Source organism: Natrix helvetica (genome assembly GCF_964273705.1).
Source record: "Natrix helvetica genome assembly, chromosome: 1".
NCBI classification, from domain to species: domain Eukaryota; kingdom Metazoa; phylum Chordata; class Lepidosauria; order Squamata; family Natricidae; genus Natrix; species Natrix helvetica.
In genome coordinates this window covers 305,202,096-305,218,855 of record NC_138548.1, presented here as the reverse complement: position 1 = coordinate 305,218,855, position 16,760 = coordinate 305,202,096, and the positions used below count along the sequence as shown (strand labels likewise).

Below are 16,760 nucleotides of genomic sequence, written 5' to 3'. Positions count from 1 at the left end.
TAATTTCATGGTGTGTTTTCTTGTCTTTTCCTTTGTATCAATTTCAGAAGAAATTAAATATTGAAAGCATATTTTAAAAACTCAAGTAGACAATGCAAAAATAGAAAATCAATTACAGAAGAGACCACATTCTCAATGTTCATCTTTTTTTATTCTAATCCAGCTGTGATGTTCCATGTGCAATCTAAAGAACAGACAAATATAATTAACAGTTGTTACAGTTATTTGTGCTGGCCAAAGACTAGCATCAAGACTAGGGATACTTTCAAAATGCAATATGCTTTTATAAACAGCTGCAATATTTTTATGTTGTTTTTTTCATCACTAAGACTGTCATCTTATACAGCTAGAACTTCTGATTACTATTGTTTAAATTACACTACATATATAATAAAACTTTGTCTCTTCATTTTAATCAATGTTTTCAAATCAGTTTAATTTAAAATAGTTCTATACTCTGATTGGAAGGAAATTAAAATAATAACAAAGACCTTAATATTTACTTTTTTAAAAAATCTATAAATTGTGAAATGTTTTATATATTACCAAGCTTTAAAATGCTCTATAATATAGATAGTCCTTGACTTACAACCACAATTGAACCTTGAATTTTGGTTGCGAGTCATTGTGGTCATTAAGCAGGTCACCATGTCACCTGGCTCAATTTTATGACCGCATCCTGGCTTTCCCAGGCACTGTCAATAAACAGCTGCACTGGTCCGTTAAGCAGAGTGCCTGGTGCCGGGGGGGGGGGGGGGACGACGACGACGACTCCCTTGGAGACCAGGCACAAATCTGCTTCAATCTCCTAGGAATGTGGGCTTGATGATTTTAACCCACAAAAGCTAAGCTAAACTTTCTCTGTAAAACCATTGAGCTTATGAGGTGCACCCAGCCTTGCCCTGTGTGAAGAAGAAAGAAAAGAAATGTTAAAGGCAGCCAAACATTTTCTTTTGGAATTGAGGGTGCTCTGTGAAGCCCTAGGAGACGTGTGTTCTTTGCAGAGCCTTTAGAAAGTGAGGACAGCTCTCTTTTTCTTTTCTTTTTTTCACCTTGAAGCCAGCTCCAAGATGAAGGTCAGCTGGTGTGTGGGATACAGGATGGTTAGGGTGGCTGTGGTGGCATTTCCCAGGCATTTGGCACTTGATGAGGAAGTAGTTGCTTCTCACTCCAGTACACCCTTGATGTCTCCTGGATGTTTGGAATTTCCCACAGGAAGCTGTTTTGTAATCCACTGTGGAGTCTTTCTGGATGTTCAGTCCTTCATGGGAGGGGGTCTTGGTTGCTTCATACTGCCAGTTGGGAGTTCCCTGGTTTTTCAGAGGCGTAGATGGAATGGGGTGGGTGGGTAGGCAGGTCTTGGAGTTACAGCAACCCTGGGACCAGTCATAAGCACAGGTTGGGCACAGGTTTTAAATTTCTTTGTTCAGTACCATTGTAATTTTGGTCACTGAACAAATTGTCATTAAGTGAGGATTACTGTAGTAAGATATTTGTGAGAATTGGTTTTTCTTTTCTTGATTGTTAGTTAAGGTGCTCTGTCATTTAAATAAAATCCTAAACTGCTATTAAAAATTCACATTTTTTAAAAATACCTTCATATAGTTAACACTGAAATCCTTAATGTATATTAGGATATATGTATATTAATCTTAATGTCTGGTGGAAGAAACCAGTGGTTGAAGAACCAAATTGAAAATTAAATGAAAAAAGAAACATCACGACTGGGTCTCACAATGTAATTTAAATACCATATTTTTCGGAGTATAAGATGCTCCGGAGTATAAGATGCACCTTAGTTTTTGGGGAGGAAAATAAGAAGAAAAATTCTTCCTCTGCCTACCAGCTTCCATGGTATTCAGCTGACACATGGTAAAAAGGTCCTTTAAAGAAGGATTGACTTTCATAGAGTGTTAGAATTGTTTTGCTCAATTGATAAGCAAAAGAAAAAAAATTGTTAACAACAAGGGAATTTTGGAAAAAAAACTAGACTAAGTAATTCTTTGCTGCTTCATGAGACATTTTAGCTCACTTTTTCCAATTCAGCTTTTTTGTATAGTTGGTTTCCTCATTTTTCCAACTAATGCTGAATAATATATATTCCAGGAATAGGGCAGGCAAGTATGAATTGAAAACATGCAGTTTGGTGAATCACAGTGGAAAGTTTGGACTTCACATATTTATTTATATACTTTACCTTATAAAATACTTTTTTAAACAATTGACTAATCATTTGCATTCTATAGCACCGAGGTCTTGGGGGGAAACCCCAACCACTGTTGACTTGCATATTTTTGACCCATGCTGCACAAAATTAAAGTGGGATAAGCAATTGAGCAGCCTGCACCTTCCTCTCTGAATATTTCCTCAAAGAAATGATATAGAAAGAAACCATTTATGTAGTTTGCTATAACAAATAATCTAATGAGCTCCAAATCTCAGGACTGCATTCTATACTAATTTTTAGTTGGTGTGCAGGAATGAATACCATCCTGAAGTAATTAGGGCATGAAGAAAGCAAACAATTACAATACTGTATGAAACAACGTATTATTCTGTACAGCTGCATATATGAATGTACATATGTTTAAACCTTCCATAATACTATTTTTTCTCATTAATTGATAAGCTTAAGCTTTAAACATAATTTTGACATTGATTTAACATGGTTACAAATTTGAGATGTTATAATCTGTTTATTTTGAGCTGAATATTTTAGTTCCTGTGTGTTCCAGTACTGCCTCTTTCTATAGTAGAGCTGTGCAGTGCTTCAAATACAAAAAATACAAAAAAATGTTCTTTAGACCATGTAGAGCATAAATGTATTACCTGTGTCTTAACTTTTTAAAGTAACACTAAATTAATTAGACTTCACTATAAATGTACTTGTGCTTTGGGGTGGGTAGGTTTTTTATTTACTTATACATCCTTACAGTTAATATAAAACATTTTTATTGTTTTTCACTTTATTTTTTCTTGAATAATGTATATTAATTTCTTAAGATGTTTACTGGAGAAAAGGAAATTAACACTATCTCAATAGCCAAGCTAACAATGTCATTTAAAATCTATGATACAGACATCCAGACTATCCCAGCCCTACTTCCTGGTATCTTTTCTTTAATCCTCCCCCCTCCCCCAATAGAATTACCAAGTCTGTTTTGTAGATTCAGTAAAATGCATTTGTTCTTTTTGTCTCAAAAGCTCAAAAAACGTCTTTGAAAGCTTTAGCAGATTTCCAGTAAAAAAAAAGTCACTGATAACTCTTTTATGGTTTGATAGCTACATATCTCCTTTAAGCATTGAAACATCAACCTGCTTCATTTGAAAGTCCAGTAAAGTCCTTCTGCATCCTTCTCATACTTGTCACATTTATATACACATTCAGATTAATTTCAAACTTATCGAGAATATCTTGTTCTTCTTTCATTACAATCTAACCTTAACTGTCAATCTAGCCATCATTTTCTGACAATGTCAAAGATCTTATGTCATAAATTCTTCATAGTTTTCCATCAAGCATCTCACTGCTAGAATATTTCCTTCCATTTTTTAAATCCTCTAGTTTCCTTTAGTATCCAACTGTTAAAATTCCATTATCTTGTTTTGACTAATGAAAGGGCAAACAATGCAACATTCTCACACAAAAAATATTCCAAAGATTTAAAATTGTGATTTCAAGTCGATCTGAACCCTTAATCCATTATTCAGGTTTCTGAAATCCATACTCTAAGCACCCTTTTGCTGTTTAATACAGAAACTAATATTTTTTCAAAAACTTTTAAAACCGTACCCTGTTTCCCTGAAAGTAAGACCTCCCCAGATAATAAGCCCAATCAGATTTTGAGTGCATGTGCTAAAATAAGCCCTCCCCGAAAATATTGCAACACAGCAGCAGTCATGAGGTGACCACCCTCGCCGCCTCCTGCACCTCAAAAATAACAAAACCTCCCCGAAAATAAGGCAAAACACTTATTTTGGGGGTTAAAAGAAAATAAGACCCTGTCTTATTTTTGGGAAAACATAGTATTTAAAAATTCTTTCTCTAAGTAAAAGGTAACAAGCTAGCAAATGCAGTATAACGTGCTGTTCTGAAAGATCTTAATCTTTCTAAACAATTTGAAAATAAGCACAAATCCAACGTATTAACGTTTGGTTGAGTTTAACGTCCCTAAAAAAAGCCTGCATTGATGCCTGAGCAAAGATGGCTCCACTCTCATCTTCTCAACTCATAAGATAATGTAAAACAGGAATTCCTGCTCCTTGAGGAGTAGTGTACAGTGTCTTATGGGTTCCCTGAAGATCTCCTCTTACTCCAACAAGATATTGGTGGCTTGGATTCTGGATCAAGCTGTCTTCTCAATCATAACACTGCCCCATTACTAATATATGTAGTTTGCCATAGCCTCAACTGGAAGTCCAAACCATCCCATTTTCAAAGAACCTGAAAATATGGCTGTTCAGAAAAGCATTTCTGATATTGAAGATATTGCTGTCTTCAAATGGAAAACACATTTGGTCCTTGCTGTTTATATTTTTTATTTGTATATATTAATTAAATGTTATTACTGAAAAGATACTCAAAGTCAACATATAAGCCAAATAAGTAAATAAAATCATCTTATTTATATCTGCATTACATATTACTCCACAACAGCAGTATAAGTAGCAATACTTTTTTTTACACTGAAATAATCAAAAATCATAAAAAGGAATACGTTTTTTTTAGGCTACAGATGGATTCCAGCTATAGATTGATTGATGGAAGGACGGGCTCCTTTTTTGAGTGCCAAAGTCAGAGCCTCTTTTACAACCATGTAAAGAAAGTATATAAATATTCCCATATGTTCAAAAAGTCAATTTCATTGAGAAACCCCTGGAAACTGAAATTAACATTCCTATCCTATCAGGCCCATACTTTTCTCATATGAAACATTTTAGGCAAATTATTTGCTCGAAGAGATATCTGGGTTACGATTCAGAAAAATGTCACCATCTCAATGCCTTCATTAGTGACCAGGATTGTGAAATGCTAACCAGAAAAAAAGGACATTGATGACTTGCACAGTTTGCAATTGTTAGATTAACACATTTAATATGTTATTGCATTTCTTGTTCTTTGCAATTCAGCATAGCTGGGCTTCCGTAGAAAAAAAAAAGAGACAGATGCTTTTCAGTTATTTAGAAAATCACTTTAGAAATAAGGAACAAAAAGCAAGAGGCAAACAGTAATATTATCCCAATGAGATAAACAGCGAATAAAAGCAAGAGAAATGTAATCAATATATTGAATCTAAACACTGTATGTATAATCAGAGTAAACAGTTGATAACCATAGCCCTTAAACATGCATCTAACTAAGTGCAAAAAACTATTTACTGTACAATGCTTTGTGCAATCAGTTGTGTCAGCTTCTCTGACTTTGTATATTACAGTAACTCATGATTACAAATTTCTAAGACAGATTTTTACCAATTCCATGTACCTGGGGTGTCAATCTTCCTATTTGATTATAGTAAGAAAGGGGTGGTGATGATTATCTTCTTTTAGTTCTTTGCCCATGCAGATCTTGACAGAACTTACATACTTTAAAGGAGGATTACATTTTAACACCATCTTCCACATCTTAGGCCAGCGATGGCGAACCTTTTTTGGCTCACGTGCCATAAGGGGGGGAGCACAGGGAGGTCATGCGTGGGCGTGCCGCACCCATAATGCAACACCCGACCCCCGAGTGTGCATGCGCGCATGAGATGCGCGACCCCCCCATTTTTGCATGCTTTTTTCGCCCTCCCCAGGCTCCAGAGGCTTTATAGGAGCCTGGGAAGGGCGAAAATGGCCTCCCCCCCCCAGAGGCCTTCCGGAGGCTTCAGGGACCTTCAGGAGGCTTCCCTGAAGCCTCCAGAGGGCAAAAAATGGCCCTATGAGCAAACCAGAATTGACTTAACACTGGCCAGCTGAGAGGACAACGCCTCGCGTGCCCTGACAAATGGCTCCGCGTGCCACCTATGGCGCACGTGCCATAGGTTCGCCATCCCGATGTTAGGCTCTCTCCAAAACTGTGAATTTGTATTCCAAAATTTTTAGCAATGGCATTTTGATTAAGCAATTCAGCGAGACTTCAGGTAGCTGTTTACAGTACCAGTCATAATGGCTATGTGTTAATTCTAGTACTAGAACTAGTGTGCCTTCCAGTATCATTGCTGGGATAGAAAAGTTGTAGTCACATCCTGGTTATGGTTGTCTGTATTATAGTAATAATATATACCAGTATGGTACTGTCATTACCAGCTTATGTATTATTATTTTATGCATTGAAAAGTCTAATTGAGCTAGATCCTTGTGCAACTTTTTTACATGACTCAAATTTCCCTCCCAAATTATCTGAAACCTGGAAAAAACACTGCATGAGATTTAAGCAATCTTGCCTAGAAATCACTTGGGTAAGAAAACTCTGACCTTATACTAGTGAGGCATGACCTACTACAAGAGTTTGGCATTTTTGTTCAAGTTTTTATGAGAAATGGTTATTTTTGGGAAATTTTAGCAATTTAAAAAACTGTGTTTTTGATATTGGCTCTAATTTAATTCTATGGAGCTCTAAACACCATTGTGGGTGTTGCACAACATTGATTATTAGTACCATGACTTTGGAATTGTCAAGCTTCAGTTCATAAAGAAAATTTTTATTTAACATCCCCCCATACTAAAAGGAAAAGTGGGGGGATTGGAGACTGAACTGTTGCTCAACCTAGCTATATATTGCTTCAATAAAATATTTTCAGCTGAATAAGATTTAATAATAACGCAGGACTACATTTGCAATTGAGAAGCAGCAAGTAGAAAAAAAAGCTCTATAACCCTTGCTTATTCCATCATTTCTGCATTTCAGGATTTAAAAAAACAGCCTTGTTTTTGTCAAGTGGCAGAAATGTTAATGCAGTCTGCCTTACATACCTGTCATCCTGTTTTAAAGTTGTACAAATAGTCTTCGGGCCTTTTCTCTTTCTTCTCTGTGATTTCCTTATCATTGAACATCTGACACCCCCAGAGGACTGCTGAGAAACTATTATTTTAAATATCTCACAGTGCCATGGAACTATAATACCCGAATCCCTCTATTAAGTTTAGATTCCCAGCTGCTCACTGCCACTGCTGCTAACTGGCACAGCTCATGGACACCGGAGGGGGCTCAACAAATGGCTTTTTGCTGAGGTTCCCTACAATTTTATAAGCTACCCTTATTATTTGCAACTCAGTGCTCAGAAAAATGGGAATCAGAGAACATCTCATTATTCTCATCAGAAACTTGTATAGAGGTCAGACAGCCACAGTACAAACAACATGGTGAAAAAGACTGACTCCATTTTGGCAAAGGAATAAGATAAAACTCTATACTCACTAAGATGTTGACATTGCCTTGATAGCTGAAAATGCAAAGGTTCTACAATCCCTAGTAATAAAAATCAAGACATACAGTGAAAAATGGATCTAAAATTAAATATACAGATGAACAAACTAAAGACAAGAATAACCAGCCTGATAAATGAAAATGAAGATATTGCAGTGGTGGAAAATTTCTGCCTTTTAGGATCAACCATCAACAGTAAAGAACAACCAATCAAGACATACACTACAGACTAGTACTTGGTAGAGCAGCCATGAAAGCCTTGAAAAAGATATTGAAATGCATGATGTATCTCTACAAATAACATAATTGTGTAAGCCATGGTATTCCCTGTGACATTGAGTGTAACATTGTTATGGAAGTGAAAGTTGGACTTTGAAGAAGCAAGATAGAAAAAATATTGACACTTCTGATCTTTGGTGTTGGAGAAGGATCCAGAGAATACTATATTTAGACAAGAAAACAAACCAATGGATCATAAATGATTTAACAAAAATTCTCACAGGAGGCAGAAATGTCTAGGCTCAAATTATCCTACATTATGCAAGGATCTAGCTCCCTGAAGAAGGTTCTAATGCTGGGAAAGTTCAAAGGAAAGAGAAGAAGAGGATGACCAACAGTGGTGAAGAGACTCAGTTACAGTAGATGTGCCTTTCAAAGACCTGAAGGACCCAGTTAGGGACAGATCATAATGGAGGAATGATCACACTGTCAATGTGATCCCGAAGACTCTACAAGATCTTACTAGCACATAATCAATATTATTTGCAGCAGTAGATAAAAGTAACAATTCCTTGTCATGCTCAATTCCTGGTAATATGTTGACTCTGCACAAAATGGATGTGTTTTGCTGTGGCCTTTTTCTGGTACTCCCACCAGTAGATAAAATGTTTTAATTTTTTCACTTAAAGCTTTTAGTTTTAGGTGGGGAAACAGCATTATATTCTTTGGATTCTGTGTTGTTCAGTTATGATGAGGTTAGCAGATTATGCTCTGTCTGTGTCTCTTTAAAATAGAATGGATAACAGATCATATGAATGATAATCTGTCGCAATCTACATATCTTCATTTCATAAATCAAATGTGTTTTTGTCTCATAAATGTTGATGCAAATTATGTTCTTTTTTATTTCATTTGAAATTGAACCAGGCTACCTCCATCATATAGCATAATATACAATGTTATTTACATACACCTGGCAAGAACTACTTAGGTGGTTTTTCACATAAACTTTTTGCTACAGTATTTTCAAACTGTATAGCAATGTGAAAAAATATTTGCCTTGCATTACAGATGTATCCATTCTTTTTATCTTCTTATGAATTTCATGTATCTCATTTATACTAACTAAAACTTGTACCTAGCAAACTATTGTGGCTGTGGATCTTCTCCCTTTTCTTGTAGCAATTAATTGATTTTCTGTTCTTACTGTTTTTGAAAGACTAACATTGTGCTAATAAATATAATCTTTGATTTTGTCTGTTCCCTTCTATTTTTCTGGGAAAGTTCAGTATTTCTTCCATGTTTCTTAATCTTTGATTCACATGCTACTTTGCAACATTTGTTAAACTTGTGATATTTGGAAAAGAAAAGATAGACTTTCTAAAAATAGTGTTTTAAAGTACTGATACATTTAGCTATCGAGCCTCTTGGACTGCAACACGATCAAACCGTCAGTCCTAGAGGAGATCAACCCTGACTGCTCTTTAGAAGGCCAGATCCTGAAGATGAAACTCAAATACTTTGTCCACCTAATGAGAAGGAAGGACTCACTGGAGAAGAGCCTAATGCTGGGAAAGATTGAGGGCAAAAGAAGTAGTGGACGATAGAGAATGGTGTGGCTGGATGGAGTCACCGAAGCAGTAGGCGTCAGCTTAAATGGACTCCAGAGGATGGTAGAGGACAGGAAGGCCTGGAGGAACGTCCATGGGGTTGCAATGGGTCGGACATGACTTCGCAACTAACAACAATAATTAGCTAATTGTAGACTACCCCAAATTTTAAAACCTTGGATCTTATAAATCAAATGTCTTACATTTACATATTGAAAAAAAGTTATAAAATATATATTTTAAAATGATATAACTAATTTGTTTATCAATAATACTGATCATAGTAATAACATATCTCTAATAAGATATTATAGGAAGAGACCCATATTAGTTTATAATAGCCAAAACTTTGAAGGAGTCTGGTGGCCATGTTTCAAGTAATACATTTTATTTTTAAAAATCAGCTTTCATAAGCTGCAGCTCACCAGCTAAAATCCTCTTTTGCCCAATTGACAGCTACTATTAAGTATCTTTCTTCATAAAAGTAAAAACATTCATGCAGCAAGTCATTTATGATTAGATGATTTATGGTAATATTGAACATGAAGATTGAACATTCTTTCCATTTTATTTAAGGTATCCAATTTTAAAGGAAAAATGAGCACTAAGCTGCTATTTAAATTCCTTTGTTTCAGTTCCTAAGATACATTCACTTCTAATTAGATTTAGAAGTGATTTTTTTTTGTATTGCTGCATAATGCAATGTCTGAAACATGTTTCCATTTTTTGAATTTACATTGTACACATATACTGTGTGATGATTATAAACATAATGTATGGCATATAATGGAATAATATTCTTCTGCAGTCTCTTATAGTGACTAATTAGCAGACTAATCAAAACCAAAGGCAGTCTTTTCTTAAAGGGTGTGTACAAATCCCTGCCAGAACCTTTTGTTTCCTTTTTCCTGAATGGGATGTTTCCACATGCAGAACTAGACCTTAAATTTTAGCAAGTGCGAAACAAATAGAATAGATGTGATGCTAAATTTCTAGAACTGAATCAAAACCAACTGGCATATAGGTTATGCATAACCCAATTTTTATTTACAATTATTTAGATAGTGGAAATCTAATGGTGGAAAAAAATCTTATACCCGAGGGTGCTAAAATGAACACCTAAATAGAAAATAAATACTTGGGCTTAGCATGTGCACTGTTCCTCAATTCTTTATATTTTCCATTCCTCCTGATGATGGATTTTGATATACTAGTAAATGTCATCTTATTCCAAAAAATAATATTGCAAAACATAATAGGTTAGTACTGATAGAAGAAATCTGAGTTCAAATCAGCTGAATATGAGTCTCCCTTTGGATAATTTTTCCGGTTCACTATCTCTACCACAAAGGGTATCTCTTTACACACAATGGTGTTAAAAGAGAAAATAGGGGTACAACTGAGTTTGATCTACAGATCTGTATAAATGGTGATCATATTATTGCTAGGATGTATAAACTTTTGTTAAACATTGAAATAAAAGACAAGCAAGTTAAAGATTGTGTATAAAATGGGTAAAAAATATTTCAGATATAATAGAGTTGCTCCAATAGAATATAGTATATAAAGAAAGGATTGATCACTTCCAGTCCCCGAAGGCGACGGACGCTGCCGTCCGCTGCTCGTCTCCCCGGTGGGCTCCTTTTAGGAGCACAGGCAGTCTTGGAGGGACCACCTGCCATAGGGCAGCTTGCTGGAACCCCCAGAATCGGCGGCAGCCGTGGGGGGGGTTTCCAGCTTCACCTCAGGAGCCGGGGAGCCTGGGGGGTGCATAGCACAGCTGTGTGCCTTCGCCAAATGGATTCCAGAAGGAAATCATCAATTAGAAGTTGCAGTAGAAGTGCTGGATGTGAGAAGTTTGCTCTAATCTCTTTTAACACCATTTAATTGATGAGCAACAGCTTTTTGCAAGTTGTGGATTCAAACTATTTGAAGTTGCAAGATGGGAGGGGGGGGTTTCACCCTCCTCGGGTAAAGCAGCATTTGGACTATCTCTCGATCTCGGAATGGAGAGAGAGAGAGTAAGACGTTGAATTACTCACTTGTACTAACTATGTGAGAAAGATTTATATCACAATTGCAAGAGGTGATTCCTGAGTTGTTTTAAAAGCTTTATCGAAACTTTGGATGCTTTGCTCCCTGGTTCCCTGTGAAAGGGGGAGCCAAGATGGCCCACTTCCATCATCTTCTTCGCTCTTATAAATGAAACTAGCCTTTTCAAACTACCTTTGAAGAAATTTCTGGCTTTATATTATTATTACCCCCCCAAAGGTCTCCTGGAGCCCCTCCTGTTATGTGGTCTTTTTGGATTTGGATTATTTGATTTTCTTCTTTTGGCTTGGAACTGTGATTGAGGATTAACTTTCACTTCTGGGCTTGTCTGCTTCCACGGCATCATCCAGCTGCGCATTCCACAGACGCCATTTCTTTTGTATAAGACTTACACTCATCTCTGAACTTAACAAATGGGGCCCAGAAAACCACCTCCTCGCAAGGCAGCCTCGGCGCCCACTTCCTCCACATCCAGCCCAACGACTCAGCAGACAAAAATTTCATCATTCTTACAACAAAAAGGGACTGGAGAGAGTTCAAAGGACTTATCTGTTACCCAAATGTTCCAGGCTCTTATGAAGGGACAAGATGAATTGAAAAAAGAGGTGGCAGACTTTAAAGAACAGCTCAGAGATGTACAGCAGCAAACAACAGAAAATAAACAGAGAATTGGTTTGCTGGAGGAGGGCGTGGTTGGGCTGAGGGCAACTCAGAAGGGGAATAGAGAATTGGAAAATTTCATGGTAAAGATGGAACTTGAAAGAATGTCCCTTTTTCTCAGATTCCATAAGCTACCGGAGACAGAAGATGAAGATCTTAAGGATACTATGTGTACAATCTTAGCAGAATATATTAAGAGAGCTAAAGAACAGTTGCGGTGGGATATGGACCTGGTTTACAGGATCAATTCAGAATATGCCAGAACACATAATTTCCAAGGGAAGTACATGTTAAATTTCTCAGGAAGATCACGAGGGATGAGGTTTTGGGCGCCCAAAGGGTGGGACCACTAAATATAAAGAAATTGCCATTCTTCAACAAATTCCGGAAAAAAAAGAGATAAGAGGAGAAAGTATTCCTCCTTATCACAGAAATTATATAACAAAGGAGTTTGGTTTATATGGTTATTGCCAGAAGGAATGTTGATCTTCTGGGAGGGAAACAGAATTAGAATCAATACAGTTGTGGAGGCAGAGGCCTTCATGAAAAAAACATAGTGCCCTCCTAGAGGACAAAATCATAAGAGGTAGTGAAAAAGGTGACAATACACAAGATATGAGGGAGGGAGGGGCTGTGGCTCCACCAGAGGAGAGGGGGGAGGGAGCAATATTGAAAAGACTCAGGTCACAAAAATAAATGTATTTGAAATATTGTAATTGATATATTAGAAAGTGGCAAAAGAGATGATTGAACATATGGTTGATACAATGTATAACAAGATGCTGTTTCTGCTTATCTTTTATCTTTTGTTTTGTTTTTCTCTGTAAAAGTTGTGAGATTTGGAGATATTTCTACCTTCAGCACGATGTAGCTGCCAAATTTTTGGATATCCACCTACCCTTTCCTATAAATGTTTAAAAACCAATAAAATTCTTTTAAAAAAAGGATTGAAATTTATATTGAATTATAATTGTAAAGATATTTTTTATAAAATGATATATTGTTGGTACATAACACCGAATAAAATGTCAAAAATATGTCAGGGAGTTTCAAATATTGGTATTTATTGGAAATGTACTCAGGCCTGAGAGAACTGAGATGATTATTTTCATCTTTGGTGCACATGACCCAAAGCTAGAAAATATTAGGACCAAGTATATATTTTGATGTAGAAGATTTTAAAAAGTTAATATACAATTGAAATCGGGCCTTTCTTTTGGGATGGACATACAAATGGAAACATCTTACAGAATTTTGTTTTGTTTTTGTTTTGTTTTGTTTTTATATATTATAACAACAGTAAGACATGCTCAAAGATGGAAGGATTTTCAATTACCTACAATGGATGAATAAATGATGAAGCTGGTAGAATTGGAGATGGTGAAAGCTTGATGAAAAAGAAGACTTTGACAAATTTTATTTCTACTTGAAAACAAGTTTTGAAATTTTTGCCAGAAACTGAAAGGAATGAAGATTAGAATTATGTGGGTTTAGGGAAACAATGTAGATGAATATTAGAGTTTGAATAAGAGTTGCATCTATTTTTTAACTTATATCTGTACTAAAAATCTCAGAAGTCATTCTTTTTCTTTTCTTTTGTTTCTTTCTTGCACTTTCACCCTTTTACTTTCCTGAGCTTTTTCTTTTTTCAATTTTTGTTTGTTTATATTTTAACTTTGTATTTTTTAATCAAAGATATATAGATAGGAAAATAATTTTTAAAAAAGTGTTTATTTTGTAGCAAGACTATTTTGTAGTTTGTTCTTGTTGTAATTGTTGATTATGTACACAGCATATTTTTATTTAATTATTCATGTTAATTAAACATATACAGATGAGATGTACCGTATTTTTCGGAGTATAAGACGCACCTTTTTGCCTCTGAAAATAGGGTGAAAATTTGGGTACATTTTATACATCAAATGTAGCCCCACACACTCCCACCAGAGGCCACAAACGCGAGGCATGGAGGCTGTGATGGTCTGTGTCAATCCCTGCAGCCTGGAACAGCTAATTGGGGGTATTCCAGCAGTCCAATCCACCCACCAATCAGCTGTGCTGAATCGGGCTGCAATAAGTGCTGAAGCTGACCTGGCTGGTCAGATTTTGCAGCAGCAATCACATTCAGAAAGCACAGTAACTGATTCAGCAGGATTCAAAATAATAATAATAATATAATACTTAGCAAAAGCAGGTTTTCCAAGACAGCAGTAAATACAAGCAAAATACAAGCAGTTTCACTTTCAGTTCTCATCTAACCCAGGCTCCTTCCTGTCTCATACAGCAAATTTCAGAGACCAAATAGCCCTCATTGGCTGACTTAGTTGCTATGCCTATTCATTGGCTGATCTTATTGCCATGTGTCAGCTGAATACCATGGATGCTGGTAGGCAGAGGTAGAATTTTTTTTCTTCTTATTTTCCTCCCCCAAAACTAAGGTATGTCTTATATTCCAGAGCGTCTTATACTCTGAAAAATACAATTTTGTGAACAATTTAGAATTAATAGTTTTTATATAATTTACGGGATATCAATGTTTCAGAACTTTTCAAATTTACATGAGATCACAACTTGCCTTTATGATATAATGTTTGCTGAAGTTGTTATAATAATTTCAAGATGAAGCATGCATTTAATGTATAACACTAAATAACTGGTAACACAGATACCCTTTAAAGCCTACTATGCTCCTTTCAGACAAATAGAAATCCCAATGGAAGTATTATTTTGGCTAAAATATTCATTTGACTTTAGTTGTCTATTTTCCAAAAGTTCCTCCATTCAATATCTGCATTTCTTCAGCTTAGCTCAAACAAAAAAACAAAAAATTGTTTCTTTTAAAGCACAGGTTTAAACAAAAATATTTAGATTATAAGACTTTTAGGACAACCCAGAGCCTGGAAAAAAAAAACAGGGAATCTTGTAATTGTGTTGTGTTTTTCCCTTTAGAAAACCAGAAAAAGGAATCCAGTACCTGATCGACAGAGGTTTTGTGCCAGATACACCTGTTGGAGTTGCCCATTTCCTTTTACAGAGAAAAGGTCTCAGCAGACAAATGATCGGAGAGTTCTTGGGAAATCGACAAAAGCAATTTAACAGGGATGTTTTAGAGTAAGTAACTTATATAAAATTCTTGTTACATGCTTAAGTATGTGTTACATAAAAAAAAAGCTGATGCTCTCAGTGTCTTGTGTTTAAGGCAAAAGTAATTGTTGTTCTTTTATTTTTAAATATCCCAGGGTCACTTAATCAGTGAGATTGGCAGTTTATAAATGTATATAAATTTAATATAAATAAATAAAACAAAATTAAGGTAAAGAAATCATTCCATTTACTATCGCATCCATGCATGCCTCTCAGCAGGACCAATGCAGGTATAGAAACGATTTATTTTCTTTGCTGTTTTGCACTTTATAATTATTTCTTACAAATTTTATTAGCTTATTGAAATTTTTAAAAAATCAAAGAAAAATGAAAATAATGGGAAAGTAGGGGAGGAAAAAGAGAAGAGGAAGACCTCTAGGAGAAAAGGGAAAAGAAAAAGAAAAGCATTGACTTCCAACTCTGTTTAGCACTGAATAATTTAGAATAAGATAATAACATAAAACTTCAACTTTTCATTTCCACATAGTAATATATATTAGCCATTTCTATAACAACAAACTGATCTAATCAGCAAAAAACCAAATCAAAGTTTCATTTTTTTTCTGCCTCGAGCACAAAATACAGAAGTGGTTTCCAATTAAAAACAAAATTAGTTGTATTCTTTTCTTTAATTAAAGCATCTCTTCTAACCCCATCAGCCTTTGCAGCCAAATTTATGATTGTTTAAAATAAATAGGCACAGGTTCATCCAGTTGCAAAATGGTGTGTTTTTATTTTTTGAAGCAAAATATGGTTTTCTTTCTTTAAAAAGTGACAGGCTTTGATTATATCAGTCAACGGTGCTTTAGATAATGATTGGAGCTAACCAATCATATTTGCTGCCAGTCTCAAAATGCTAACAATACCATGAACCAGACAGTGGTCCCTCCTGTTGATCAGTGGGAAAGTGCAAAGAACAGTCAGTCAGTAGCCTGTTACAAGGTGCTCCTGTTCTGTAACAACATTAATGTGTGCACACACACACACACAATTCTAACATACATCCCCTCTGCCTTTTCAATAAATATATTCCTTAAATATACTCATTTACCTCGCCAAAACTGTGAGCGGTGTCTTTAAGAGAGGATTAATTGGCTGCAAAGCAATTCTTCTGGCACTGAAGAGTGCCTCAGAAGCAGCAAAAATTAAATTATATCATGCCAGCCCTTTTGCAACCAGATGTTTTTCCAGGAGCTGCAATCTGTTAACGGAAATGGAAGAGGAGAAGCTGCATTCTAAACAGTGACTGTAGATAAGCACCAGATTATAAAACACTTAAAGCCTATTGTTGGGAATAGATAATGCTAGTTCTTTAAGTCTAGAAATTGATATAAAGTAAGAATTCCCATCAGTGGAAAAACAGACCTCCTACAAGTTTTGTGGAATTACAAAAGACCAGCTTTGCCTTAGTTTCAAATACATTAACACGGAGCCAGAAATAGATTAACTTCACAAGAACAGACAAGTCCACTAGGACTGCAAGAATATGCCAAATACTTAATGAAGCATCATTGTGGAAAATAAAAAGTTCATTTGATGTTGAAGGGATATTAACAGACAATATGTCCTCTCTTGTGGTTTTGTGTGTAGCCAATGAGCCTCTTCATTGGCATCTGAACTCTTAGAAGTATACAGTATACTAACTTGCCTCCATGAGATGATTT

The 16,760-nt window shown here is 35.7% G+C and overlaps 1 protein-coding gene across 10 annotated transcripts in view; it reads left to right on the top strand.

The window, feature by feature from the left end:
* IQSEC1 (IQ motif and Sec7 domain ArfGEF 1) overlaps positions 1–16,760 on the top strand; it is a 333,281-nt gene that overhangs the window by 282,919 nt on the left and 33,602 nt on the right. For all 10 annotated transcript variants that reach the window (XM_081968708.1, XM_081968709.1, XM_081968707.1 and 7 more), the window contains one exon: positions 14,902–15,063. In XM_081968708.1, the coding sequence (XP_081824834.1) occupies positions 14,902–15,063 (162 nt within the window). The remainder of the gene's footprint in view (positions 1–14,901; positions 15,064–16,760) is intronic.